Raw genomic sequence first — 26,996 nt, forward strand, 5'->3', positions numbered from 1 at the left:
GGTCTATTTATCTATTCTCATATTTATTATACAGAGCAGCATCTATATTTTTAACTGTTGTTTACTACTTAGCTACCTTTGGGGTACCCACAAAATGTTGCACCAGGTCACTATATTGAGTAGCTCTGCTACTACAAGAAAATGTAGATTTATTCAAAGCTTAAACATTCTTTTTATATACCAAAGTAATAACGTTTAATATACCCTGTTTTAGATGCAATAAAACATTACCTGTTTTGCTAGTCATATTAGTTATATAGCACCTCAATTACTGCACAGCCTTGGAATTCACTGATTAAACGACTGAAGATGGAAAGGATGGTGTTAATATGCTAGGATCAGAACCTGCAACACTTAAAGGGACATGATACCCAAATGTTGAAGCACTTGAAAGTGATGCAGCATAGCTGTAAAAATCACTTGAACATCTCTATGTATAAACGGAAGATAATTTATCTCAAATTTCCTAAGTAGTCACACCCCACTGTAAAGAGACTTTAAGCAGCCAGTCAGGCACAGGCACTTAAAGCAAACGGCAAAGGCTAGTACGGCTAAAAAAGAAAATCCTTTATTTGAAGACGTGCTTAAAATATATCACCAACGAGGGTTTGGTACAAACACAACTGGAACAATAGGTTAAAAGATAAAACAGTTAGACATACATCCTCACAGAAAGGACGCGTTTCGGGTTGCCCCATATTCACACATGACTGTGAGGGATATCCTGTTCACTCTTATGATATTAGAGGCACATACTACACCTGTCCATTAATTGCTGTCTTGTAAGTTAGACAGATTGTTTAACCCTGTGAATACATTTTAGTTAATATTTATATTAATTGATATGCCTGAGCTAACATTCTGGCTGAAAAATAAATATACAACACTATTTACATAAGTGGCAGTAGGTATATCGCTACAATTTGTCTTTCCAACTGCTTAATTCAGATCTTTGAATATATCAAATTTATGCGTGCACACAAATAGAAATTAAAACACAGTCAGGCTTGCTATCGATACATTGTATAGGATCAGGATTTTGTTTCACTATTTTGTTGACAGTGATAGGTTAGCTCTTAAAGGGAACCACAATAGATTAAAGACTACATTAGCTGCATAGGATTACCTATAATAATGTAGTTCAGTAAGAATGCTGTAATGCAATAGTTTTAAACTTCAGTTTAGTCCATATTGGGTTTATATTACCAAATTTTAAATACTAGGTAAATTGTATGATAAACTCATTTTCTCCAACATAGGTGTGTCCGGTCCACGGCGTCATCCTTACTTGTGGGATATTCTCTTCCCCAACAGGAAATGGCAAAGAGCCCAGCAAAGCTGGTCACATGATCCCTCCTAGGCTCCGCCTACCCCAGTCATTCTCTTTGCCGTTGCACCGGCAACATCTCCACGGAGATGGTTAAGAGTTTTTTGGTGTTTAAATGTAGTTTTTATCCTTCAATCAAGTGTTTGTTATTTTAAAATAGTGCTGGTATGTACTATTTACTCTGAAACAGAAAAGAGATGAAGATTTCTGTTTGTAAGAGGAAGATGATTTTAGCAAACGTTACTAAAATCGATTGCTGTTTCCACACAGGACTGTTGAGATGAAGTAACTTCAGTTGGGGGAAACAGTTGGCAGACTTTTCTGCTTGAGGTATGACTGGCCACATTTCTAACAAGCCTTTGTAATGCTGGAAGGCTGTCATTTCCCCTATGGGGACCGGTAAGCCATTTTCTTAGATTAAGTAAAAGAATAAAGGGCTTTATAAGGGCTTAAAAAACTGGTAGACATTTTTCTGGGCTAAAACGATTACTTTGCTAAGCATATTTGGCAGATTATAACTCTTAATAGTTATTATAATCTTGGGGGTTGTTGTTAAAGAACGGCAGGCACTGTATTGGACACCTTTTTCAGATGGGGGCCTTTCTAGTCATAGGCAGAGCCTCATTTTCGCGCCACTAATGCGCAGTTGTTTTTGGAAAGCAAGGCATGCAGATGCATGTGTGAGGAGCTAAGAACCACTGAAAAAGCTTATAGAAGGCGTCATTTGGTATCGTATTCCCCTCTGGGCTTGGTTGGGTCTCAGCAAAGCAGATACCTGGGACTGTATAGGGGTTAAATGTAAAAACGGCTCCGGTTCCGTTATTTTAAGGGTTAAAGCTTTCAAATTTGGTGTGCAATACTTTTAAGGCTTTAAGACACTGTGGTGAAATTTTGGTGAATTTTGAACAATTCCTTCATGTTTTTTCACATATTCAGTAATAAAGTGTGTTCTGTTTAAAATTTAAAGTGACAGTAACGGTTTTATTTTAAAACGTTTTTTGTGCTTTGTTGACTAGTTTAAGCCTGTTTAACATGTCTGAACCATCAGATAAACGATGTTCTATATGTATGAAAGCCAAGGTTTCTCCCCATTTAAATATATGTGATGATTGTGACATAGTGTCCAAACAAAGTAGGGACAATGATGCCACAGATAATGATATTGCCCAAGATGATTCTTCAAATGAGGGGAGTAAGCATGGTACTGCATCATCCCCTTCTGTGTCTACACCAGTTTTGCCCACACAAGAGGCCCCTAGTACATCTAGTGCGCCAATACTTATTACCATGCAACAATTAACGGCTGTTATGGATAATTCTATTGCAAACATTTTATCTAAAATGCCTACTTATCAGAGAAAGCGCGATTGCTCTGTTTTAAACACTGAAGAGCAAGAGGACGCTGATGATAACGGTTCTGACATACCCTCACACCAATCTGAAGGGGCCAGGAGGGAGGTTTTGTCTGAGGGAGAAATTTCAGATTCAGGAAAAATTTCTCAACAAGCTTAACCTGATGTTGTAACATTTAAATTGAAATTAGAACATCTCCGCGCACTGCTTAAGGAGGTATTATCTACTCTGGATGATTGTGACAATTTGGTCATTCCAGAGAAATTATGTAAGATGGACAAGTTCCTAGAGGTTCCGGTGCCCCCCGATGCTTTTCCTATACCCAAGCGGGTGGCGGACATAGTAAATAAGGAGTGGGAAAGGCCTGGCATACCTTTTGTTCCTCCCCCTATATTTAAGAAATTATTTCCTATAGTCGACCCCAGAAAGGACTTATGGCAGACAGTCCCCAAGGTCGAGGGGGCGGTCTCTACTCTAAACAAACGCACTACTATTCCCATAGAAGATAGTTGTGCTTTCAAAGATCCTATGGATAAAAAATTAGAGGGTTTGCTTAAAAAGATGTTTGTTCAGCAAGGTTACCTTCTACAACCAATTTCATGCATTGTTCCTGTCACTACGGCAGCGTGTTTCTGGTTCGAAGAACTAGAAAAGTCGCTCAATAAAGAATCTTCGTATGAGGAGGTTATGGACAGAGTTCAAGCACTTAAATTGTCTAACTCTTTTATTTTAGATGCCGCTTTGCAATTAGCTAGATTAGCGGCGAAAAATTCAGGGTTTGCTATCGTGGCGCGCAGAGCGCTTTGGCTAAAGTCTTGGTCAGCGGATGTGTCTTCCAAGACAAAATTGCTTAACATCCCTTTCAAGGGTAAAACACTGTTTGGTCCTGATTTGAAAGAGATTATTTCAGACATCACTGGGGGAAAGGGCCACGCCCTTCCCAGGATAGGTCTTTTAAGGCTAAAAATAAGCCTAATTTTCGTCCCTTTCGCAGAAACGGACCAGCCTCTAATTCTTCATCCTCTAAGCAAGAGGGTAATACTTCTCAACCCAAACCAGCCTGGAGACCGATGCAAGGCTGGAACAAGGGTAAGCAGGCCAAGAAGCCTGCCACTGCTACCAAAACAGCATGAAGGGATGGCCCCCGATCCGGGACCGGATCTGGTGGGGGGCAGACTTTCTCTCTTTGCTCAGGCTTGGGCAAGAGATGTTCAGGACCCTTGGGCACTAGAAATAGTTTCTCAGGGTTATCTCCTGGAATTCAAGGAACTACCCCCAAGGGGAAGGTTCCACAGGTCTCAATTATCTTCAAACCAAATAAAAAGACAGGCATTCTTACATTGTGTAGGAGACCTGTTAAAGATGGGAGTAATTCATCCAGTTCCAATAGGAGAACAAGGGATGGGGTTTTACTCCAACCTGTTCATAGTTCCCAAAAAAGAGGGAACATTCAGACCAATTTTAGATCTCAAGATCCTAAACAAATTTCTCAGGGTTCCATCGTTCAAAATGGAAACCATTCGAACGATCCTTCCTACCATCCAGGAAGGTCAATTTATGACCACGGTGGATTTAAAGGATGCGTACCTACATATTCCTATCCACAAGGAACATCATCAGTTCCTAAGGTTCACTTTTCTGGACAAGCATTACCAGTTTGTGGCACTTCCATTCGGATTAGCCACTGCTCCGAGAATTTTCACAAAGGTACTAGGGTCCCTTCTAGCAGTTCTAAGACCAAGGGGCATTGCAGTAGTACCGTACTTGGACGACATCCTGATTCAAGCGTCGTCTCTGTCAAAAGCAAAGGCTCATACGGACATCGTCCTAGCCTTTCTCAGATCTCATGGATGGAAAGTGAACATAGAAAAAAGTTCTCTGTCCCCGTCAACAAGAGTTCCCTTCTTGGGAACAATAATAGATTCCTTAGAAATGAGGATTTTTCTGACAGAGGTCAGAAAATCAAAACTTCTAAGCTCTTGTCAAGTTCTTCATTCTGTTCTTCGTCCTTCCATAGCGCAGTGCATGGAAGTAATAGGATTGATGGTTGCAGCAATGGACATAGTTCCTTTTGCACGAATTCATCTAAGACCATTACAACTGTGCATGCTCAGACAGTGGAATGGGGATTATACAGACTTGTCTCCGACGATTCAAGTAGATCAAAGGACCAGAGATTCACTCCGTTGGTGGCTGATCCTGGACAACCTGTCACAGGGAATGAGCTTCCGCAGACCAGAGTGGGTCATTGTCACGACCGACGCCAGTCTGGTGGGCTGGGGCGCGGTCTGGGAACCCCTGAAAACTCAGGGTCTATGGTCTCGGGAAGAATCTCTTCTCCCGATAAACATTCTGGAACTGAGAGCGATATTCAATGCTCTCAAAGCTTGGCCTCATCTAGCAAAGGCCATATTCATAAGGTTTCAATCAGACAACATGATGACTGTTGCATATATCAACCATTAGGGGGGAACAAGGAGTTCCCTGGCGATGGAGGAAGTGACCAAGATAATTCAATGGGCGGAGGATCACTCCTGCCACTTGTCTGCAATCCACATCCCAGGAGTGGAAAATTGGGAAGCGGATTTTCTGAGTCGTCAGACATTCCATCCGGGGGAGTGGGAACTCCATCCGGAAATCTTTGCCCAAATAACTCAATTATGGGGCATTCCAGACATGGATCTGATGGCCTCTCGTCAGAACTTCAAGGTTCCTTGTTACGGGTCCAGATCCAGGGATCCCAAGGCGACTCTAGTAGATGCACTAGTAGCACCTTGGACCTTCAACCTAGCTTATGTATTCCCACCGTTTCCTCTCATTCCCAGGCTGGTAGCCAGGATCAATCAGGAGAGGGCTTCGGTGATCTTGATAGCTCCTGCGTGGCCACGCAGGACTTGGTATGCAGACCTGGTGAATATGTCATCGGCTCCACCATGGAAGCTACCTTTGAGACAGGACCTTCTTGTTCAAGGTCCATTCGAACATCCGAATCTGGTTTCCCTCCAACTGACTGCTTGGAGATTGAACGCTTGATTTTATCAAAGCGTGGGTTTTCAGATTCTGTAATAGATACTCTGATTCAGGCTAGAAAGCCTGTAACTAGAAAAATTTACCATAAAATATGGAAAAAATATATCTGTTGGTGTGAATCTAAAGGATTCCCATGGAACAAGATAAAAATTCCTAAGATTCTATCCTTTCTACAAGAAGGTTTGGAGAAAGGATTATCTGCAAGTTCTCTGAAGGGACAGATCTCTGCTTTATCTGTTTTACTTCACAAAAGGCTGGCAACTGTGCCAGACGTTCAAGCGTTTGTTCAGGCTCTGGTTAGAATCAAGCCTGTTTACAGACCTTTGACTCCTCCCTGGAGTCTTAATCTAGTTCTTTCAGTTCTTCAAGGGGTTCCGTTTGAACCCTTACATTCCGTAGATATTAAGTTATTATCTTGGAAAGTTTTGTTTTTGGTTGCAATTTCTTCTGCTAGAAGAGTTTCTGAGTTATCTGCTCTGCAGTGTTCTCCGCCCTATCTGGTGTTCCATGCAGATAAGGTGGTTTTGCGTACTAAGCCTGGTTTTCTTCCGAAAGTTGTTTCCAACAAAAATATTAACCAGGAGATGGTTGTACCTTCTTTGTGTCCGAATCCAGTTTCAAAGAAGGAACGTTTGTTACACAATTTGGACGTAGTCCGTGCTCTAAAATTCTATTTAGAGGCCACTAAAGATTTCAGACAAACATCTTCTTTGTTTGTTGTTTATTCTGGTAAAAGGAGAGGTCAAAAAGCAACTTCTACCTCTCATTCTTTTTGGCTTAAAAGCATTATCCGATTGGCTTATGAGACTGCCGGACGGCAGCCTCCTGAAAGAATCACAGCTCATTCCACTAGGGCTGTGGCTTCCACATGGGCCTTCAAGAACGAGGCTTCTGTTGACCAGATATGTAAGGCAGCGACTTGGTCTTCACTGCACACTTTTGCCAAATTTTACAAATTTGATACTTTTGCTTCTTCGGAGGCTATTTTTGGGAGAAAGGTTTTGCAAGCCGTGGTGCCTTCCATTTAGGTGACCTGATTTGCTCCCTCCCTTCATCCATGTCCTAAAGCTTTGGTATTGGTTCCCACAAGTAAGGATGACGCCGTGGACCGGACACACCTATGTTGGAGAAAACAGAATTTATGCTTACCTGATAAATTACTTTCTCCAACGGTGTGTCCGGTCCACGGCCCGCCCTGGTTTTTTTAATCAGGTCTGTTGAATTATTTTTTCTAACTACAGTCACCACGGTATCATATGGTTTCTCCTATGCATATTTCCTCCTGTACGTCGGTCGAATGACTGGGGTAGGCGGAGCCTAGGAGGTATCATGTGACCAGCTTTGCTGGGCTCTTTGCCATTTCCTGTTGGGGAAGAGAATATCCCACAAGTAAGGATGACGCCGTGGACCGGACACACCGTTGGAGAAAGTAATTTATCAGGTAAGCATAAATTCTGTTTTCGTATGTTTTTGTAATACTATGATAAAACTACATACATTAAGCTGAAAAATTCCATAGGTTACTAAGAATACAGCCCAAATATGGATTTTATTTTAAATTGGTAAAATAAACTATTGTGTTGTAAAATAGTACTTAAAGACCATATATACTTCCTAAGGCTACAAATTAAATTCACTATATTTCGCAAATTTATAGACAACCAGATAGTGTTATTTTATATAAGCGATATCAGCATGTTGTAACCTTAGGTTAAATGTATGAGTTAACACTTTTTGGAGACATGAGTGCAAAAAGGGGATGTATTAATAAACGGAGGCTACTTTTATATAAGAGGTATCAAGATATTGGATCCATAAATTACTTCTATGTGTTAACACTTTTAGAGGACATGGGTGCAGAAAGAATGTGTTAATGAGTGGGGTCAAATCAACAACCAGCTTATTCTACAATATCCTACAATATGACAGGCACAGGCACTGTCATATTGTTTTTCTATTCAATTTAACTAAGTTCTATGAAATCTCAGCAAAGGTAAACCAGTAGCTCAGCACTGCTAATGCTGATTGGCTATTGTTTTTTGTTTGTTTATTTCAACTTGCAGCTGAACAGCAGCTGAAGTATAAATGATACTAGAGCACTTACTTTGGTGACTCAAAATTTTGAGATAAAATATCCACCCTTTTTTACATAGAGATGTTGAGGTGATATTTTCATGTCAGCTTTTAACAGTTATGCTGCATCTCACTTTCAAGTGATTTAGCATATGAGTATTATGTCCCTTTAAGTTTGAACAGATACTGCTGTATCTGAATAACCAGCAAAGCCATTACTTTACACCAGCTCATATTATTCATTTTGCTTCCCAGATTTGCTTTCTTAGTCCATGATTTGTGTTTATTTAAAAAAATAAAAAAAATAAAATCTGGCTGTCAAGAACAAAGCTTGTATTTTGTATTGATCAGCAATGGGAGTCTCTTAGTTCTTTTTCTATATAATTTGTGCAATGTAATGTAGTATACTCTATAGACGATTGTCTTAAGCTGAAAGGCATTTAGGGATTTATTTTTCCATTTCTCAAATTTAACAAAATATTGGTTTGTTGATTATCTGTTTAACAGTGCATTAGAGCAAGATAGTTTGGTATTCAGAGTGCCTATAAAAGCACAATTATCAGAAAGAGAAAGACAAATAGGATCATGTTTCTTGCTACAAAGCAAAGGATTTCTGCAATAATAGGAATATATTGAATGTTTCAAATTATTTCTAGTGCATATATGTGTAAAATGTTTAACTGTTAACATCAGTATCTCTAAAAGGATAGTAACTGCTTAAGTGGTTGATATTTTCCTTATACAACTTAATTTAATATTGCAAGAGTTTCAAATCTGTTTTGCAGCCTGTTTTTTTTTTGTATTTTTTAATTCACTATTATGTCACTTTTTCTCCATTTTAAGCATTTTAAATATACTAATATTTGAAAGTAAGGGATTTACAGGGTTAATACGTTTCTAGACGTCTAAATTAGACATTATTGATAACATTTGAATTAATATGGCTCACTAGCTAAAACTTGAAATGTAATAAACTTCATATTTTTGTGTGCAAATCCTGAATGCGCTTACATGGTATGCAATATAACGTGTAATCTGTTTACAATATCCCATATTTTACATAGTAGTTTGTTTTTGTGGGGGGGTTTTATTGTTTTTTTTTTATGTTTGGAAAAAAAAATGAATGGTTTCTTTTAAAAAGGAAACCATTTTGGGTTAAAAAGAAAATATAAGCATGCACTCTCTATAACTGGTGTTGCTTGTGGAAAAAAAAGTATATAGAGCCAATTTGTCATTAAGAGCCACAGATCTGTGAGGAACAACACTTTTTTTGGTGTAAGAATTTTGTTAATGTAATCATTTTGTTTTGTACTTTTCTTTCTTCTGCACCTCAGTTCCCACCACTGCCGCAAGCACTCCTGATGCCGTTGACAAATATTTGGAGAACCCTAATGATGAAAATGAACATGACCGCTTCCAGAAAGCAAAGGAGAGGCTTGAAGGAAAACATAGAGAGAGGATGTCTGAGGTAATCTATCTGAATAATAACAATGATTACCATCATAATGTAATGGATTTAACACCTAGGGTATTTTCTTCTTCAGTCTACAGAAGAGGCCGTATTAGCCACGTTACATAAATTATGTTTTCTTTATTTAAAGCGATGTTAAACAGTCTGTTTCATTGTTGTAATAAGCAAAGCACTAAGCAGTGGGATATACTTAATATACATTTTAAAAGGATGTTTCTTTTATTTACTATTTTTTATTTAATTTGTGCAGAGTCCACATTACTTCCTACCACAACCCTACATATAGAGGCTGTGGTCTCTACAGGAAAGCTTATCTATCTTGATGTTGTAAATCTTCTAGAGTAACTTGACTTGGTTTACTAATCAGATAATGCTACAGAGACAGTAAGCCTGTTTTGCTCATGCTCAGAAGAGACAGAATGCAATTTGCGTTCAAAAGATGTCTGCTCTCTTATTCCCCTGGGGTCAGGGGCTACAATCCAAAATTCTAAGCTTTTTATGTTTACTTTGATATAACATATTTGTTTTGTTTTACTATAGGAGCACTATTTAATATCCCTTTAACCCCTTCACGCAGCTGGGCTTTAACGCCCATAGGACAGCATGGAACATCCTACCATATATGGCGTCCTGCAGCTTCCCCCTTTGACGAAGGCAAGAATTGGCCTGGGGTGTGTGCCTAAGCTTAAGCAGTCCCCCATGATCCGATCCCGGCCTTGAAATCACGCAATTGCGTCGATGATGGCGTGATTTTATTTTTACTAATAGTGTTTACATCGGAACTTCGTTAACACTATTGTATCGCCACAAAGGGGTTAAGATTCCCACAGTAAATGTTGATTTTATATGTGGTGTATTTAAGTGTTAAAGTGAAGGTCAAGTTACAAGCACAGCCTCACGGCGTTGCATAGACTTATCAAAACGAGCAGGAGTTTAAGTAATGATTTTTTTAAAATCTCTTTATTTTTTTATATTTTTACCTTTAAACTGCTCCGCCGATAAGCGCAGCACTCCCGCCCGCCATCTTGTCTAATTGATTGACAGATGACGTATCCTAAACCAACTAATCCTTGTTCCCCCCCCCCCCCCCGGGGCGTTCAGCCCCTTTGCGTAAACGTCACAGCCTGGGGGGAAACAAGGATTAGTTGGTTTAGGATACATCATCTGTCAATCAATTAGACAAGATGGCGGGCGGGAGTGCTGTGCTTATCGGCGGAGCAGTTTAAAGGTAAAAATATAAGAAAATAAATAGATTGAAAAAAAAATAATGACTTAAACTCCTGCTCGTTTTGGTGTCTATGCAATGCCGTGAGGCTGTACTTGTAACTTTACCTTCGCTTTAATACTGAGGTGTTAATTGTAAATGTAAAAGTATAAAATTTAATCATTTTGAATATATTATGCATAATTTTTTTTTTTTTTAATTTTGTTATCTGCTTGTAAGTACCATGTTTGGAGATGTTTTGATATTGCAAATTGCTTGTTATACAGTAGTTCTTGTTTGATTTAACAGATGATATACACAAAATCGCTCAGCATGGAGATAATACACCTAAAGCACTTTACATATGAACTTTTGTCTTTTATTCCTCTGCCCTACTTTTATGAAACGTATGCAAGATTGTTCTAGTGCTGAACACTGCCATTATTAAAAGGCTATATTCTTTTTACAGGTAATGAAGGAATGGGAGGAGGCAGAGCGTCAGGCAAAGAATCTTCCCAAGGCTGATAAGAAAGCAGTCATTCAGGTATTGATATTGTCTATGAATTACTTTTACTGATGAACTTGTATTTAAAATCTTAGTGACCAGGGCCATTTAAATACACACATTCCACAATAAAGTATCCACTTACTGTAGCTTGTAAGATAAAGTTTAGAGTTTCAGTATTTCACCTGATAGAGTTACTGTGGTGTCAGATGACTAACATAGAATAAGGACTTTATTACCTTTATAGTTTACACAATGCTAACTGATCACTGCAAGCTTTTTTGTGGTATAATGGAAAAAAAATAATAATAAAATCCTTCAGTGAATCTTTATTTCTAAATTATGTTGTTTTGTTTAAATTTAAAAATACCTTTCTGCTCTTACCTTGCAGATTGAAACACAAGAATTCTTTTATTATTATTTTGGTCTGAAGAATGACTTTATGGCGTTCTGCACATAACTGACAAACTTTTTTCCCCTCTAAAGTTACATATGAAATTAGAATGTGCTTTGTTATTATTGGGTTAGTATCAATATAACACATAGGGCCAAATTACAAGTAGCGCACTAAGAGTTAAAGGGACACTGAACCCAAAATTTTTCTTTTGTGATTCAGATAGAGCATGCAATTTTAAGCAACTTTCTAATTTACTCCTTTTATCAAATTGTCTTCATTTTCTTGGTATCTTTATTTGAAAAGCAAGAATGTAAGTTTAGATGCCGGCCCATTTTTGGTGAAAAACCTGGGTTGTTCTTGCTGATTGGTGGATAAATTCACCCACAAATAAATAAGTGGTGTCCAGGGGCTGAACCAAAAATTGTCTGGCTCCATAGCTTAGATGCCTTCTTTCTCAAATAAAGATAACAAGAGAACGAAGAAAAATTGATAATAGGAGTAAATTAGAAAGTTGCTTAAAATTGCATGCTCTATCTGAATCACAAAAGAAAAAATGTGGGTTCAGTGTCCCTTTAAGCGCAAGCGAAAAGGGGTTTATCGCGGGTGTTTGCGCACATTGGGTTTATCACTCATATTACAAGTTGAAATAAACACGATCGCTTGAGCACATCCTCAGAGCTCTGTTTAACTGTTTCGCAAAACAGAAAAGGGAATGTGGAATATCTTGATTTTTATCAGTCAACATGACTGTTCCACTTGTGATTGAGAAATTACTGCAAGGTCCACTGGACTGTAAGGGTAAATCTTTATTTAAGTGCTCCGTTCCACCTTCTTTCTCTCGGTGGCCAGAGCTAGCAATATTTGGCTGGAGTCGGTTGTATACAGTTGTGTGTAACAGTTACCTTAACACAACCTCTGTATTGAACTTAAACTCAGCGTATCTGAAAAGTTTTAGATTCTATTTATTAAATGTAACTGGTTGAATAAAAAAAAAAAACAGTAAATGTAGCATATGTGCAAGTGTGACCACTCTTCCGGTCAATACTTAGTAACACCACATAGCAGAAATCACAGCCTCAAAACAGTTTTTGTAGACAGTCTTTCTATTCATCCTTTAGGAATTCCCAACACTTCCTAACAGAATTCTTTTAATGAAGGCAGAGATATGATCTTAAAGTCTGGGAACTGTGAAGGTCATTCCAAACTCTTCTATTTTATATATATATATTTATTTTTTTTATGTAAGTGTGTTTTGGATCACTGTCTTGTTCCCAGCTTCTGTGTCTTCATTGGCTGGGACATTAGCTTCCACAATTTGTAGCAGTTCCATTTTCCCTCTAGCTTTACAATATTCCTCACTCCACTAGCAGCTACACAAACCCAAAGCACGATATATCCAACCCCATGCTTTTTTTATTCTTAGGACTTCAGTGTTTTTTTTTATACTCAACAGCTCGGAGCGTATCTGTATGCCTTGTTGCATACTTCAGATGTTGTGTTGTGTTTTGTGATGAACTTGCAGGCAGTTGTTTAGATATCTTTTCATAACCTTCCACCACAAGAGGTTCTAACAGTCAGAGAACATATTAAGCTCTGGAACTGTCACCAGTAGATTTAGATCAAGATCTAACAAGTACAGTTAGATAATTAAGGTAGAATTCACTGGTAGATCAAATGGAACGATGCCCAACCTTTTCTACACACCACATTTACAGTTTTGTTTTTCACTTGTATCAGTTAAATTCAGCAAATAAGTAGTAACTGCTTTCAAATTTGTAGAGATGTCAATTTTAATTACATTGTTTCCTTTCCAGCATCCAGTAAATGTAGTATTCTGCACGCAATAGAATATGAGCGCTCTACTCTTTTCTCTGAAGTCTCTCCCTATGTAATAAAGAGAGTCATTTACTGTGCAGTCTATCTCAAATGATAAATCAAGAAGTACAGCCTCGGATTGGCATTCTCTCAAATAATAAATCAAGACGTACAGCCTCGGATTGGCATTATTGCCTTTGTTTCATTTACTGGAAAAAGAAGTGTGCACAAAAGCAGGTCTCATGCATTAAATAAACATAAAATATTTTGCCCACCATATTCTGAAATGACAAGTATGCATCAGTGTTAAAAGTATAGCATTCTAAATAAGCAAAGTAATATATTACTTAAAGGGACACTGAACCCAGATTTTTTTCTTTCAAGAGTCAGATAGAGCATGAAATTTTAAGCAACTTTCTAATTTACTCCTATTATCAATATTGATTTGTTCTCTTACTATTTTTATTTGAACAGCAAGAATGTAAGTTTAGAAGCTAGCCCATTTTTGGTTCACAACCTGGGTTGTTCTTGCTGATTGGTGGCTAAATGTCAGCCACCATTAAACATGTGCTGTACAGTTTTCTGAACCATAAATTGGCTGGCTCCTTAGCTTAGATGCAATCTTTTTCAAATAAATATAGCAAGAGAACAAAGAAAATGTGATAATAGGAGTAAATTAGAAAGTTGTTTAAAATGTCATGCTCTATCTAAATCATGAAAGAAAAAATTTGGTTTTAGTGTCCCGTATAGCATTAATTTACTGTTTAAATGTTCTAGAGAAACCTAGAACTGGTTATGTAAATCATGTTTGGAAAATATTAAAAAGAATTGACTTTATTTGAGTAGGCACATTAAGCTTTTGTTATTGGTAAAATGGCTTTCTAGAACTCCTGGATTATTGACTGCTGTGTCAAATGTTATTCACAGTAGAAGCATATTATTACTGTGGTTGAATGTGAGTTCAGTGCTGATGGTGTCTATGGACAGCATCAGCAAGTACAAAACGTCATGCATTAAAAACAAATCCATTGTACAGCATAGGGCTAATGCATTACTTACAAGGTAGTGCTTCAGCAGTAGGTAGTCCCATTCTGGACCTTATTTTTGCAACTTGTTTTATTCATTGACATTTTAAACCTTTTCTGTATGTTCTTTTTCTAATAAACTACACAGCGTTTCCAAGAGAAAGTTGAATCACTGGAACAAGAAGCTGCAAATGAAAGACAGCAGTTGGTCGAGACTCACATGGCCAGAGTAGAAGCCACGTTAATAGATCGTCGACGGATTGCACTAGGAAATTACATCACTGCACTGCAGGCAGACCCCCCAAGGGTACGTACACACATTTTCAACCATAGATCACTGCAATAGCAGTTTATTTTTTTAAATGAAGATATTTTTCCCATCATTCTTTATTCCTGTATTTGCATTTATGTATATAAAAAGTTTTAATGTGCTAGATGCAAAAAAGTTGCTTTAATTTGTTATTTTATGTACATTATTATGCATAAGTACATTTTTCGTTTACTGCCATTTTACTTTTTTTTTTTCTTTTTTTTTTTTTTAAAGGGACACATGAAACCCAGGTTTTTTTTTCATGATTCAGACAGAGCATACAATTTTAAAAAAGTTTCTAATTTACATCTATTATCAAATTTGCTTGATTCTTCTATTCTTTGTTGAAGAGATATCTGGATAGGTAACCTGTCTGCAACACTACATGACAGGAAATAGTTCTGCCATCTAGTGTTCTAGCTAATGTATAACATTCTTGCAAAACTGCAGTTTTGCCTGCAAATGTTTGTAGTTTGATCACATGCTGTCCTAAGCTTATATAAAATGACTGTTGTTGCTCTAAATAAGACCATGATCTCCACTGTGCTAGTGTTCACTGTGATGAAAAAATGTGCTGTGCTGGCAAGGAGTGGCCATTTAATTACAAGAAGAATGCTCATATTATTATTTGGTTAGAGAAGACGCAAGTTATAAGCAATTATTCTTGTTCCGTCGCAGGTGACTCTCACATGATTGAATGGTTGTTTTATTTTGTAGACTCTAGAAATACAAACTTGTTTACTATATGTCACATATAAACATTGGAATATAAATGTGAGTCAGAAAATGCTGACATCCTTGAGTCATTTTCCTTTGTCCTATTTATGCATATATAGTACATGAATAATTTGTGACATTACATTAAATTAAGATGTAGCCATGCAGTGTGCAGTCTCGGTAAGTCATGAAAAAACAAAATCAACATTTATTGAAGGAACAGAGAAGTGAGCTAAACTGGGTCATGCATTAGCATAATTACACATTTTAATGAAGATTTTTGTTTGATCTTAATGAATGCACCTTGGGCAGCATTTGGTATGTGTGAAGAACTCATGTATGCGCATCTGCTGTACTTGGCATCCTGGTTTTCCTTTTTTAATTAAGGATGTTAAAATTGTATGAGAGTGATCACAGTGCTCTGTATGGTACATTTAGTATATTAATCTCTTAAAATGTAGTATTACAATTCTAAATGTAATGGTTTTATTAAATATGCTAGGTCTAAAGTAACGTTTTTCTTTTAGTGATGACTTAATATGACCAGTATGCGGGGCCTGTATATATAGAATGCTTATCTGTTGCTTTAGGGAATAATTCCCCTTTTTCACATTCCATGTGATGCAAAAATTGCCATATGCATCAGTTTTTTTTTTGTTTTTAATAGAACTTGGTTATATTTGTAAACAGTGATGTCACAGATCATTAACAAGAGGAAAATATGCGGCAGATGGTCTGCTGAGTAGCCTATGCCTAGTTGGCACAGAGATCTATTTGGCAGATGGGCTGCTGAGTAATCTATACCTAGTTGGCACTGAGATGTATGTGACAGATATGCTACTAACATATACCTACCTAGTTGCACAAAGATGTATGTGGCAGATATGCTACTGAGTAACATATACTTACCTATTTGGCACAAAGATATATGTGACAGATATGCTACTGAGTAACACATACCTACCTAGTTGCAGATAGATATATGTGACAGATATGCTACTGAGTAACACATACCTACCTAGTTGCAGATAGATATATGTGACAGATATGCTACTGAGTAACATATACCTACCTATTTGCACATAGATCTATGTAACAGATATTCTACTGAGTAACATATACCTACCTAGTTGCACAGAGATCTATGTTACAGATATGCTACTGAGTAATCTACACCTAGTTGGCACAGAAATCTATGTGGCAGATATGATACTGAGTAACATATACCTACCTAGTTGCACATAGATCTATGTGACAGATATGCTGCTACTGAGTAACATATGCCTACCTATTTGCACAGAGATCTATGTAACAGATATGCTACTGAGTAATCTATACCTACCTAGTTGGCACTGAGATGTATGTGACATATTTGCTATTGAGTAACATATACCTACCTAGTTGGCACTGAGATGTATGTGACAGATATGCTACTAAGTAACATATACCTACCTAGTTGGCACAGAGATGTATGTAACATATATGCTACTAAGTAACATATACCTACCTATTTGCACAGAGATCTATGTAACAGATATGCTACTGAGTAATTTATACCTACCTAGTTGCCACAGAGTTATATTTAAAAATTAATTTATCAAAGTGTAAAATATTATATATAGGTTTATATTTGATAGAAAGTGCGTGTGTGTATATATAAATGTGTGTGTGTATATACACCCACCGGTGACTTTATTAGGTACACCTTGCTATCTTTTGCCTTCAGAACTGCCTTAATTATTCGTGGCATATATTCAACAAGGTGTTGGAAACATTCCTCAGAGATTTTGGTCCATATTGACATGATAGCATCTCCCAGTTGCTGCAGATTTGTCGGCTGCACATCCATGATGCGAATCTCCCGTTCCACCACATCCCAAAGGTGCTCTATTGGAGTGTGATCTAGTGACTGTGGAGGCCATTGGAGTACAGTGAACTCATTGTCATGTTCATGAAACCAGTTTGCGATGATTTGAGCTTTGTGACATGGTGAATTATCCTGCTGGAAGTAGCCATCAGAAGATGGTACACTGTAGTCATAAAGGGATGGACATGGTCAGCAACAATACTCAGGTAGGCCTTGGCATTTTGCCCAAAGTGTGCCAAGAAAATATCCCCCACACCATTACACCACCAGTACCAGCCTGAACCGTTGAGACAAGACAGAATGGATTCATGCTTTCATGTTGTTTACGCCTAATTCTGACCCTACCTTTTGAATGTCGCATCTGAATTCCAGACTCCTCAGACCAGGCAACGTTTTTCCAATCTTCTATTGTCCAATTTGGTGAGCCTGTGCGAATTGTAGCCTCAGTTTACTGTTCTTAGCTGATAGTAGTGGCACCCGGTGTGGTCTTCTGCTGCTGTAGCCCCTCTGCTTCATGGTTCAATGTGTTGTGCATTCAGAGATGGTATTCTGCATACCTTGGTTGTAACCAGTGGTTATTTGAGTTACTGTTGCCTTTCTATCATCTTGAACCAGCCTGCCCATTCTCGTCTGACATCAACAAGGCATTATTTTCCACACAACTGCTGCTCACTGGATGTTTTCTCTTTTTCGGACCATTCTCTGTAAACCCTAGAGATGGTTGTGTGTGAAAATCCCAGTAGATCAGCAGTTTTTTAAATACTCAGACCAGCCCGTCTGGCACCAACAACCATGCCACGTTCAAAGTCACTTAAATTCCCTTTCTTCCCCATTCTAATTCCAATTAAATTCCCATTCTCGGTTTGAACTTCAGCAAGTCGTCTTCACCACGTCTAGACGCTTAAATGCATTGAGTTGCTGCCATGTGATTGGCTGATTAGCAATTTGTGTTACCAAGCAATTGAACAGGTGTACCTAATAAAGTGGCCGGTGAGTGTGTGTGTATATATATATATATGTGTGTATATATATATATATATATATATATATATATATATATATATATATATATATATATATATATATATATATATATTATGCAATATGTGAGAATCAAACAAAAACTGCATATGCAGTGTCAGCAGTAATGTCACTTATTTAACGCAATGCCTCACGGCTTTGAATTTTCTAGCATTGGAACATTTTATACAGAACATAAGTTTCAGCACTTAACAGGTTTGTTACTATCTTAAACCACTGAAGTTACTAATAGCCATCTCACTTTGTACATTATTGCTCTCAATATGGTCTTACTAAACATTACTTGGCTATGCGTGAGAAGTGTTTGTGAATCACTGTAACCTGTTCCTCGCACAATTCTTTGTCTTTTAATCATTTTTGATGTGGGCTATAATACAGGCAAAATTGGTTAAATAAAGTGCATTTTAAAGTCCTTTCTAATAGGAGGAAATATGATCTTTTCCAGTCTAAAATATGTTAAAGGGAAATGAAACCCAAATTTTTTCTTTCATGATTTAGAAAGAGCATGCAATTTTAAACAATTTTCTAATTTACTTCTTTTTTTTGTAATTTGCTTCATTCTCTTGATATTCTTTGCTGAAAAGCATATCTAGATAGGCTCAGTAGTTGCTGATTGGTGGCTGTAAATAGATGCCTCGTATGATTGGCTTACCCATGTGCATTGATATTTCTTCAACAAAGGCTATCTAGAAAATAAAGCAAATTAGATTATAGAAGTAAATTTGAATGTTGTTTAAAATTGTATTCTCTATCTGAATCATAAAAGAAAAAAATTAGGTTAGTGTCCCTTTAACTTTAAATAGAGTGATTTGACATTAAAGATTTATTTTATGCATGTGAAGAAGATAAAATAAGATACAATAATTCTGTATTGATTTCCTTTCCAGCCCCACCATGTCTACAACATGCTTAGGAAGTATGTACGTGCTGAGCAGAAGGACAGACAACACACACTAAAACACTTTGAGCACGTCCGCATGGTAGATCCAAAGAAAGCTGCTCAAATCCGATCTCAGGTAACTAAAAAACAATGCAGCCTGTTAATAGACACATGTTTAATTAAAACAATGTGCACTGTAATTTCCTTCCATAAGGCAGGGAGAGTCCACAACTGCATTCCTTACTGTTGGGAAATACAACACCTGGCCACCAGGAGGAGGCAAAGACACCCCAGCCAAAGGTTTAAATATCCCTCCCACTTCGCCTATCCCCTAGTCATTTGTTGCCTTTCGTCACTTTAGGAGATGGTAGAGAAGTGTCAGAAGATTTGGATAGTCCTGTAATGGGTATGTTCCCTTCGAGGAAAGACTGGAGTTTTAATTAATCATGTCAACCTCTCAGTGAGAGTATTGATGAAAGTTAGAGTCTAGAGATGCAGGGAAAGTTTTTCTGCAAACCCATCCAGACTGTCGCTAACAGCTTCTGAGCAATCAGTGTTGACGAGTTTCACTACTTGCTGCTACACACTCAAGTCCATGTCAGAAGCGCTGCTGCAAGACTGTCACACTTGAGAGGCTGTGCCTGTTCCACAGCATGGATCCTGGAGAGTAAGACCGTTTTTTATATATACAATTTAAAACGCCATACAGGGTCACAGTGTGGCTCCTTTATACCTTGATAGGATCAAGGGGTAATATCTCCTTTAGGGAGATTATTTAAACAGTTTGGGGATTTATATCTGCTTACGGTGAGATTTTTTTAGGCTCATAGACTGTGTTTTTTGGCTTGGAACAAACAGGTTTCAAACAGGTGTTGCGCAGCTCATAATAGCTTGGCGCCCTTTTTCATAGCAGGGGAAGTCCTGTCTTACGTACCACGTGACCAGGTGCGGTCCCTTTCATTTCCTAAGATCCTGCTGCAGAAATCACTCCTGAGGAGAGCGTTTTCACTGTTAGCTGTCTGGGTCTAGGAGGTGTTGAGTGCCACAGCCATTGGGAGTATTAAGATGCCGTTTTTTAAATAAAAGCGTTTCTTTTTTATTGTCCTTCTGTGGGTGTATACAAAGCTATGGAGGACTCTGATACTACATTAGAAGGTTCCGCTCCTTCTGTACTGATTAATAATTCCTATTTATATTGTGAGGAGGCTGTGGTTTGCCCGCCTGCTCAATTTTGTTCCATTTGCCTAAACACTGTTCTAAAGTCTAAGAAGGGAGACAAGCCTGCTAATACTCATAGCGCTGTTAACCCTTCTGAGCCGTCTACTTCTCAGGAATCTGGGTCCCGAGAAACTACTACCCTTTCTACATTACCCGCTCCTGCAGTTCCCCGTGGCCCAACTAAGCCTCCATCTGCAGCTGGCTTTTTTCCAGCTGACTTTACCGCGCAGTTAGAATCAGCGGTGTCTGCGGCCCTTAGTGCCTTACCTCGCTCTAACAAATGCAAGAGAAAGGTTAAACATAGTTCTCCTGACCTAGAGTCATCTAAATATTTGTCGAATTTAGCTACTATATCCCAGCTATCCAAAGATGAGTTAACCTCTGTAGCTTCAGAGGGTGAACTTTCTGAGTCGGAGACTTCAGTTACTAAACCTCCTTCAGCGGAGGAATCCTCCTTTAGATTTAAAATCGAGCATCTCCGTTTTTTTATTAATGGAAGTTCTGTCTACTCTAGAGGTTCCAGAGGCTACACTCCCTGAGGAGCATAAGATCCCTAAATTAGACAGAGTTTTGCAAAGATAGGAAGGTCTCTCTGACTTTTCCTGTGCCAGTTAAGATGGCAAACAATATGAATAACAAATGGGAAAGAGTAGGAACTTCTTTTTCCCCCTCGTCTACTTTTAAAAAATGATTCCCGGTCCCTGACTCTCAATTAGATTTGTGGGGCTCCATCCCGAAAGTGGATGGCGCTATTTCTATGCTGGCTAAGTATACTACTACCCCTCTGGAGGATAGTTCTTTTTTTAGAGAGCCTATGGATAAAAAAATGGAAACTTTTCTGAGGAAGATGTTTCAACATACAGGGTTTTTATTTCAATCGGCGGCAGCTGTAGCCGGGCTCTCTGGTTGAAGTCTTGGTCTGCTGATATGTCTTCTAAATCCAGACTTCTTTCTCTTCCCTTCAAGGGGAAGATTTTATTCGGTCCAGGGCTGGACTCCATTATCTCTACGGTTACCGGAGGGAAAGTGCCTTCCTACCGCAGGATAAGAAGAATAGGCCAAAAGGACAGCAACTGTCTAATTTTCGTTCCTTTTGTGCTGACAAGTCGCAACAACAGCAGTCCTTTTCCAAGTCTGAGCAGCCCAAGAGTACATGGAAGCCGGCTCACTCCTGGTATAAGACCAAGCAGACTAAGAAGCCCGCCGAGAACAAATCGGCATGAAGGGACGGCCCCCCGATCCGGGATCGGATCGAGTAGGGGGCAGACTGTCTTTTTTTCAGATGCTTAGTTTCAGGATGTACAGGATCCTTGGGTCCTGGAGGTTTTTTTTTTTTTTTTTTTTTTTTTTTTTTTTAAAGTTTTATTATACATAAAATAAAAAATACAAACATGTCAGGGTACAGGATAGGATTCAAGTCTCATCCGCCCAGGGGCAGATTCCTACTCCAGTCTTTTGACAAGACCAGAAAAGAGGGCTGCCTTCTTATGTTGCATACGGGATCTCTCCTCTCTTGGAGTAATGGTTCCGGTACCTACATCAGAAAGAGGTTTGGGGTGGTTCCAAAGAAGGAGGGAACTTTTTGTCCGATTCTGGACCTAAAGTGCCTAAACAAGTTTCTGAGTGTTCCTTCTTTCAAGATGGAGACAATACGGTCAATCCTGCCTCTGGTTCAGGAAGGACAGTTTATGACCACAATAGACCTAAAGGATGCATACCTTCACGTCCCGATTCAGAGGGAACATTTTCAGTACCTGGTCCTCCTTACTCACTTTTTCTAAATTTTGTTAAAGTTTGATGTGTTTTCTTTGGCTGAAGCAGCTTTCGGCAGAAAAGTTTTGCAGGCTGTGGTGCCCTCAAAATAGGGTCCGCCTCTTTTTTCTGTTCCCTCCGTTATTCATTCAGTGTCCTCTGGAGCTTGGGTATAGTTTTTCCAACAGTAAGGAATGAAGTTGTGGACTCTCCCTGCCTTATGGAAGGAAAACATAATTTATGCTTACCAGATAAATCCCTTTCCTTTCTGGCAGGGAGAGTCCAGGACCCCGCTCGTAATTTACCTTTTGATGGCCGGCTCCCTTTTTATATTATTTCTTCTGGCACATTTTTGTACCCTGATGTTTCTCCTACTTTTCTTTGTTCCCTTGGTAGATTGACTGGGGGATAGGAGAAGTGGGAGGGATATTTTAGCCTTTGGCTGGGGTGTCTTTGCCTCCTCCTGGTGGCCAGGTGTTGTATTTCCCAACAGTAAGGAATGAAGTCGTGTACTCTCCTTGCCAGGAAGGAAACGAATTTATCTGGTAAGCATAAATTATGTTTTTTCCTTATTCCTTCTGCGCAATCTGCCTTAGCTATCGTTATATTTACTGTTTGCAAAAGCGCAGATGTCTAATAATATGAATGAAACAATAAAGTTGCAATTAGTATAAACAAGTCATTTCCAAATGAAAACTAAATCTTATGGCCAGAATACAGGGAGTGCAGAATTATTAGGCAAATGAGTATTTTGACCACATCATCCTCTTTATGCATGTTGTCTTACTCCAAGCTGTATAGACTCGAAAGCCTACTACCAATTAAGCATATTAGGTGATGTGCATCTCTGTAATGAGAAGGGGTGTGGTCTAATGACATCAACACCCTATATCAGGTGTGCATAATTATTAGGCAACTTCCTTTCCTTTGGCAAAATGGGTCAAAAGAAGGACTTGACAGGCTCAGAAAAGTAAAAAATAGTGAGATATCTTGCAGAGGGATGCAGCACTCTTAAAATTGCAAAGCTTCTGAAGCGTGATCATCGAACAATCAAGCGTTTCATTCAAAATAGTCAACAGGGTCGCAAGAAGCGTGTGGAAAAACCAAGGTGCAAAATAACTGCCCATGAACTGAGAAAAGTCAAACGTGCAGCTGCCAAGATGCCACTTGCCACCAGTTTGGCCATATTTCAGAGCTGCAACATCACTGGAGTGCCCAAAAGCACAAGGTGTGCAATACTCAGAGACATGGCCAAGGTAAGAAAGGCTGAAAGACGACCACCACTGAACAAGACACACAAGCTGAAACGTCAAGACTGGGCCAAGAAATATCTCAAGACTGATTTTTCTAAGGTTTTATGGACTGATGAAATGAGAGTGAGTCTTGATGGGCCAGATGGATGGGCCCGTGGCTGGATTGGTAAAGGGCAGAGAGCTCCAGTCCGACTCAGACGCCAGCAAGGTGGAGGTGGAGTACTGGTTTGGGTTGGTATCATCAAAGATGAGCTTGTGGGGCCTTTTCGGGTTGAGGATGGAGTCAAGCTCAACTCCCAGTCCTACTGCCAGTTTCTGGAAGACACCTTCTTCAAGCAGTGGTACAGGAAGAAGTCTGCATCCTTCAAGAAAAACATGATTTTCATGCAGGACAATGCTCCATCACACGCGTCCAAGTACTCCACAGTGTGGCTGGCAAGAAAGGGTATAAAAGAAGAAAATCTAATGACATGGCCTCCTTGTTCACCTGATCTGAACCCCATTGAGAACCTGTGGTCCATCATCAAATGTGAGGGAAAACAGTACACCTCTCTGAACAGTGTCTGGGAGGCTGTGGTTGCTGCTGCACGCAATGTTGACGGTGAACAGATAAAAACACTGACAGAATCCATGGATGGCAGGCTTTTGAGTGTCCTTGCAAAGAAAGGTGGCTATATTGGTCACTGATTTGTTTTTGTTTTGTTTTTGAATGTCAGAAATGTATATTTGTGAATGTTGAGATGTTATATTGGTTTCACTGGTAAAAATAAATAATTGAAATGGGTATATATTTGTTTTTTGTTAAGTTGCCTAATAATTATGCACAGTAATAGTCACCTGCACACACAGATATCCCCCTAAAATAGCTATAACTAAAAACAAACTAAAAACTACTTCCAAAACTATTCAGCTTTGATATTAATTAGTTTTTTGGGTTCATTGAGAACATGGTGGTTGTTCAATAATAAAATTAATCCTCAAAAATACAACTTGCCTAATAATTCTGCACTCCCTGTAGGTAAGTAGATCAGCTTTTTCCAGGAACGTTGTAAATATAAACTAGATTCTAAAAAAAATGTGCATGCAGATACATTTTATGTATGCAACACGCTTGGAGAGGATAGTGTAATTCAGAAATGAAGAATAAAGGAACAAATATTTTTGCTCTAATGTTAAAAGACTAATACCTAGATTACGAGTTTTGCGTTAGGCTTAAAAAGCAGCGTTGGCCGGTCCTAACGCTGCTTTTTAACGCCCGCTGGTATTACGAGTCTTGCAGGTACAGGTGTACCGCTGACTTTTTGGGCAGACTTGGCAATACCGCAAATCCACTTACGTAAATTGCTTGTCCTCTTTTTTCAATGGGACTTGCATAGCGCCGGTATTACTAGTCTGCCAAAAAATGAGCAGTAAACCCTCTCCTGTCAAGACTGGTACCGCATTTTCAGTAGTTTAAGTGAAGGTCAATTTTCATCAATGAGTGCCCGGTTTTTAAAAATACGTTTAAAAACAGGGGCACTTTCATTGATGAAAATTAACATTGCACTGGATTTGAAGAAATACCTTTTACTCCTGCAAAGCCGGATCGACGATCCCCCTCCTTCTTCCTGCTGTAGACCATAGCAACAACGAAACTGGCTTCCTCCAATCACAGCCAGGCATCACGAGCTGGACGCTCTGGGGTGCAAGCCATGATTGGAGGAAGCCGGTTTTCGTCATTTCTGACGTCAGTACAGAGGAACTGAGGCTGAGATCGGTGATGCTTTGTTCTACCTATTTGGGAGCTTGGCACTGAGCTCTGGTCTAAACGTGCACTCTCATATTAAGGACATTGCTGTTTTCTACTTTCTGGGAGTGTATACATGTATAGCCTTTTTATGTATTTTTTATTATTTATTTATTTTAAAATATTCCTAAACACTAACATTTTTTTTTTATTATAATCTTTTTATTAAGTAACCATCAGGGATACAGAAAGAAAAAAGAAAATCAAAATACAAGTACTTGCATGGGGGTTATACATACACAATGAAAATTTGACAAGAGAAATTGATAAAACCATTCCATCAATAATAAACATGAAAATAATAATTGTTTTCATTTCTATCCCCCAGCTCTTCCATTTCTTTAAGAGACATATAACCCTTAACTCCTCCCTGATTGGGTTATCTTTCCAATTCAAAACAGCCTTATAGGCGACAAAAACTGAGAGAAAGAAAGAGGAGAGAGAAAAAATAAGAAGGGAAAAAAAAAAAAGAAAGAAAAAAAAAAGGATTAAATTAGTCCTGTCCTCAACCACTCCCCACCCCAAGCTCACTATACTTGGGGTAGTTCATTCCTTATTATGGCATTCATTACATAATCTGTAGATCTAAGTGGATAGATAATTCTTTTTTGCAGCTCATTTGGCTGTGAGTATATAAATATCTCCCATTTTTTGAAAAATCTTTCAATTTCCTTGTTTTCATCTTTTTCTATCATACATTGTTCTACCGACATTTGTTTAAATAGTTGATTGTTTACTTCAGCTATAGTAGGTAGCTTCCTTGAAATCCAGGTTTTCAACAATGAAAACCTGGCCATTCCAATAACCATTTCAATAAATTCTTTATTCTTAATCTTTTTTCTATCCATGGGGAATAAAAAGAATACCAGTTCTCGATAAATTTTCATTTCTGATTTAAGAATCCTAGATAACCAGAAGCTCATTTTATACCAGAATTGTCTAACTCGTGTACATTCCCATAAATAGTGCACAATATCCGCCCCTTTGCTACCGCGTTTAACACATTTATCTTGAGTTTTACTATTCCACCTTGCCATAGATGCGGGAGTAAGATATGATTGATTTAATATATTAATATGAGCTTCTCTAAAATTTGTAGAGATAAAGATCTTATTGATTCTAGTAATACTATTTTGTATGTATTCTTCATTACATTCTGTAAACCCCTTTAAATGCCATTTCTTAACAATCAATTGAAGATTTAGCTTGCCCTCCTGTCTTAATTATTCCTTATACCATTTTTTTATAGAGAAATTATCCATCTTACACAATTCTAGATTGTGTATGAGTGAGGGCCAACTCCAGTCTTTATTCTCAATATGTAACAATTTATTAGCTAGGTTCCTAGATTGTAGATAGGCAAAAAAATCTTTGCTGGGGAGATCAAATTCACGCCTTAGCTCTTCAAATGTTTTAATCTGTGTTGTATCTGACATAAAATTAATCATTTGACTAATTGTGATATTCTGTGTATACTCTGTTACAATTATGAATATAGTTTTGGATCTCAATTGCAGTGTTGCATAAAATGAGTTTGTTCCACCTGAGTTTCTGTATTCAATGTGGATGAATACAGATTAACTTTCAGTGAAAAGTTATTAAAGGTTAAAGTTAAACTGGGCACAATGTAACAACACAAAGGCTCTGGTGTTATAGTAAACAAAGTCTCTGTTAGTTAGTTCAGGCAAGGTGTTACCTTGTATCAGATAGTGTAGAGATGGAAACAATCCTATTCAGACTTGCTGACAGGCTGCTGACACACTGAATCAAAGTAGGCTGCACTGAAGCTGAATGAACAGAGAGTGATGTCACAAAAGGGGGTGTGGCTAAGTTCCGGTTTTACAATCCAGTTTTCCTCTTTGTAATTGCTTTGGTTTTCTTCTGGTTAGTTGACTTGTACTCAGGAAACAACCACTAAGTGCCAGTGGAGTTGTGGCAAGAAGGGAGCACAAGATTTTGTAATAGGAAGGTG

General features: G+C 38.4%; 1 protein-coding gene across 4 annotated transcripts in view; it reads left to right on the plus strand.

Annotated features, from left to right (window-relative positions):
* APP (amyloid beta precursor protein) overlaps positions 1 to 26,996 on the plus strand; it is a 542,079-nt gene that overhangs the window by 421,096 nt on the left and 93,987 nt on the right. For all 4 annotated transcript variants that reach the window (XM_053706002.1, XM_053706000.1, XM_053706001.1 and 1 more), the window contains 4 exons: positions 9,118 to 9,251; positions 10,928 to 11,002; positions 14,349 to 14,507; positions 19,023 to 19,151. In XM_053706002.1, the coding sequence (XP_053561977.1) occupies positions 9,118 to 9,251; positions 10,928 to 11,002; positions 14,349 to 14,507; positions 19,023 to 19,151 (497 nt within the window). The remainder of the gene's footprint in view (positions 1 to 9,117; positions 9,252 to 10,927; positions 11,003 to 14,348; positions 14,508 to 19,022; positions 19,152 to 26,996) is intronic.

This window comes from Bombina bombina, chromosome 3, assembly GCF_027579735.1.
Source record: "Bombina bombina isolate aBomBom1 chromosome 3, aBomBom1.pri, whole genome shotgun sequence".
NCBI lineage: Eukaryota > Metazoa > Chordata > Amphibia > Anura > Bombinatoridae > Bombina > Bombina bombina.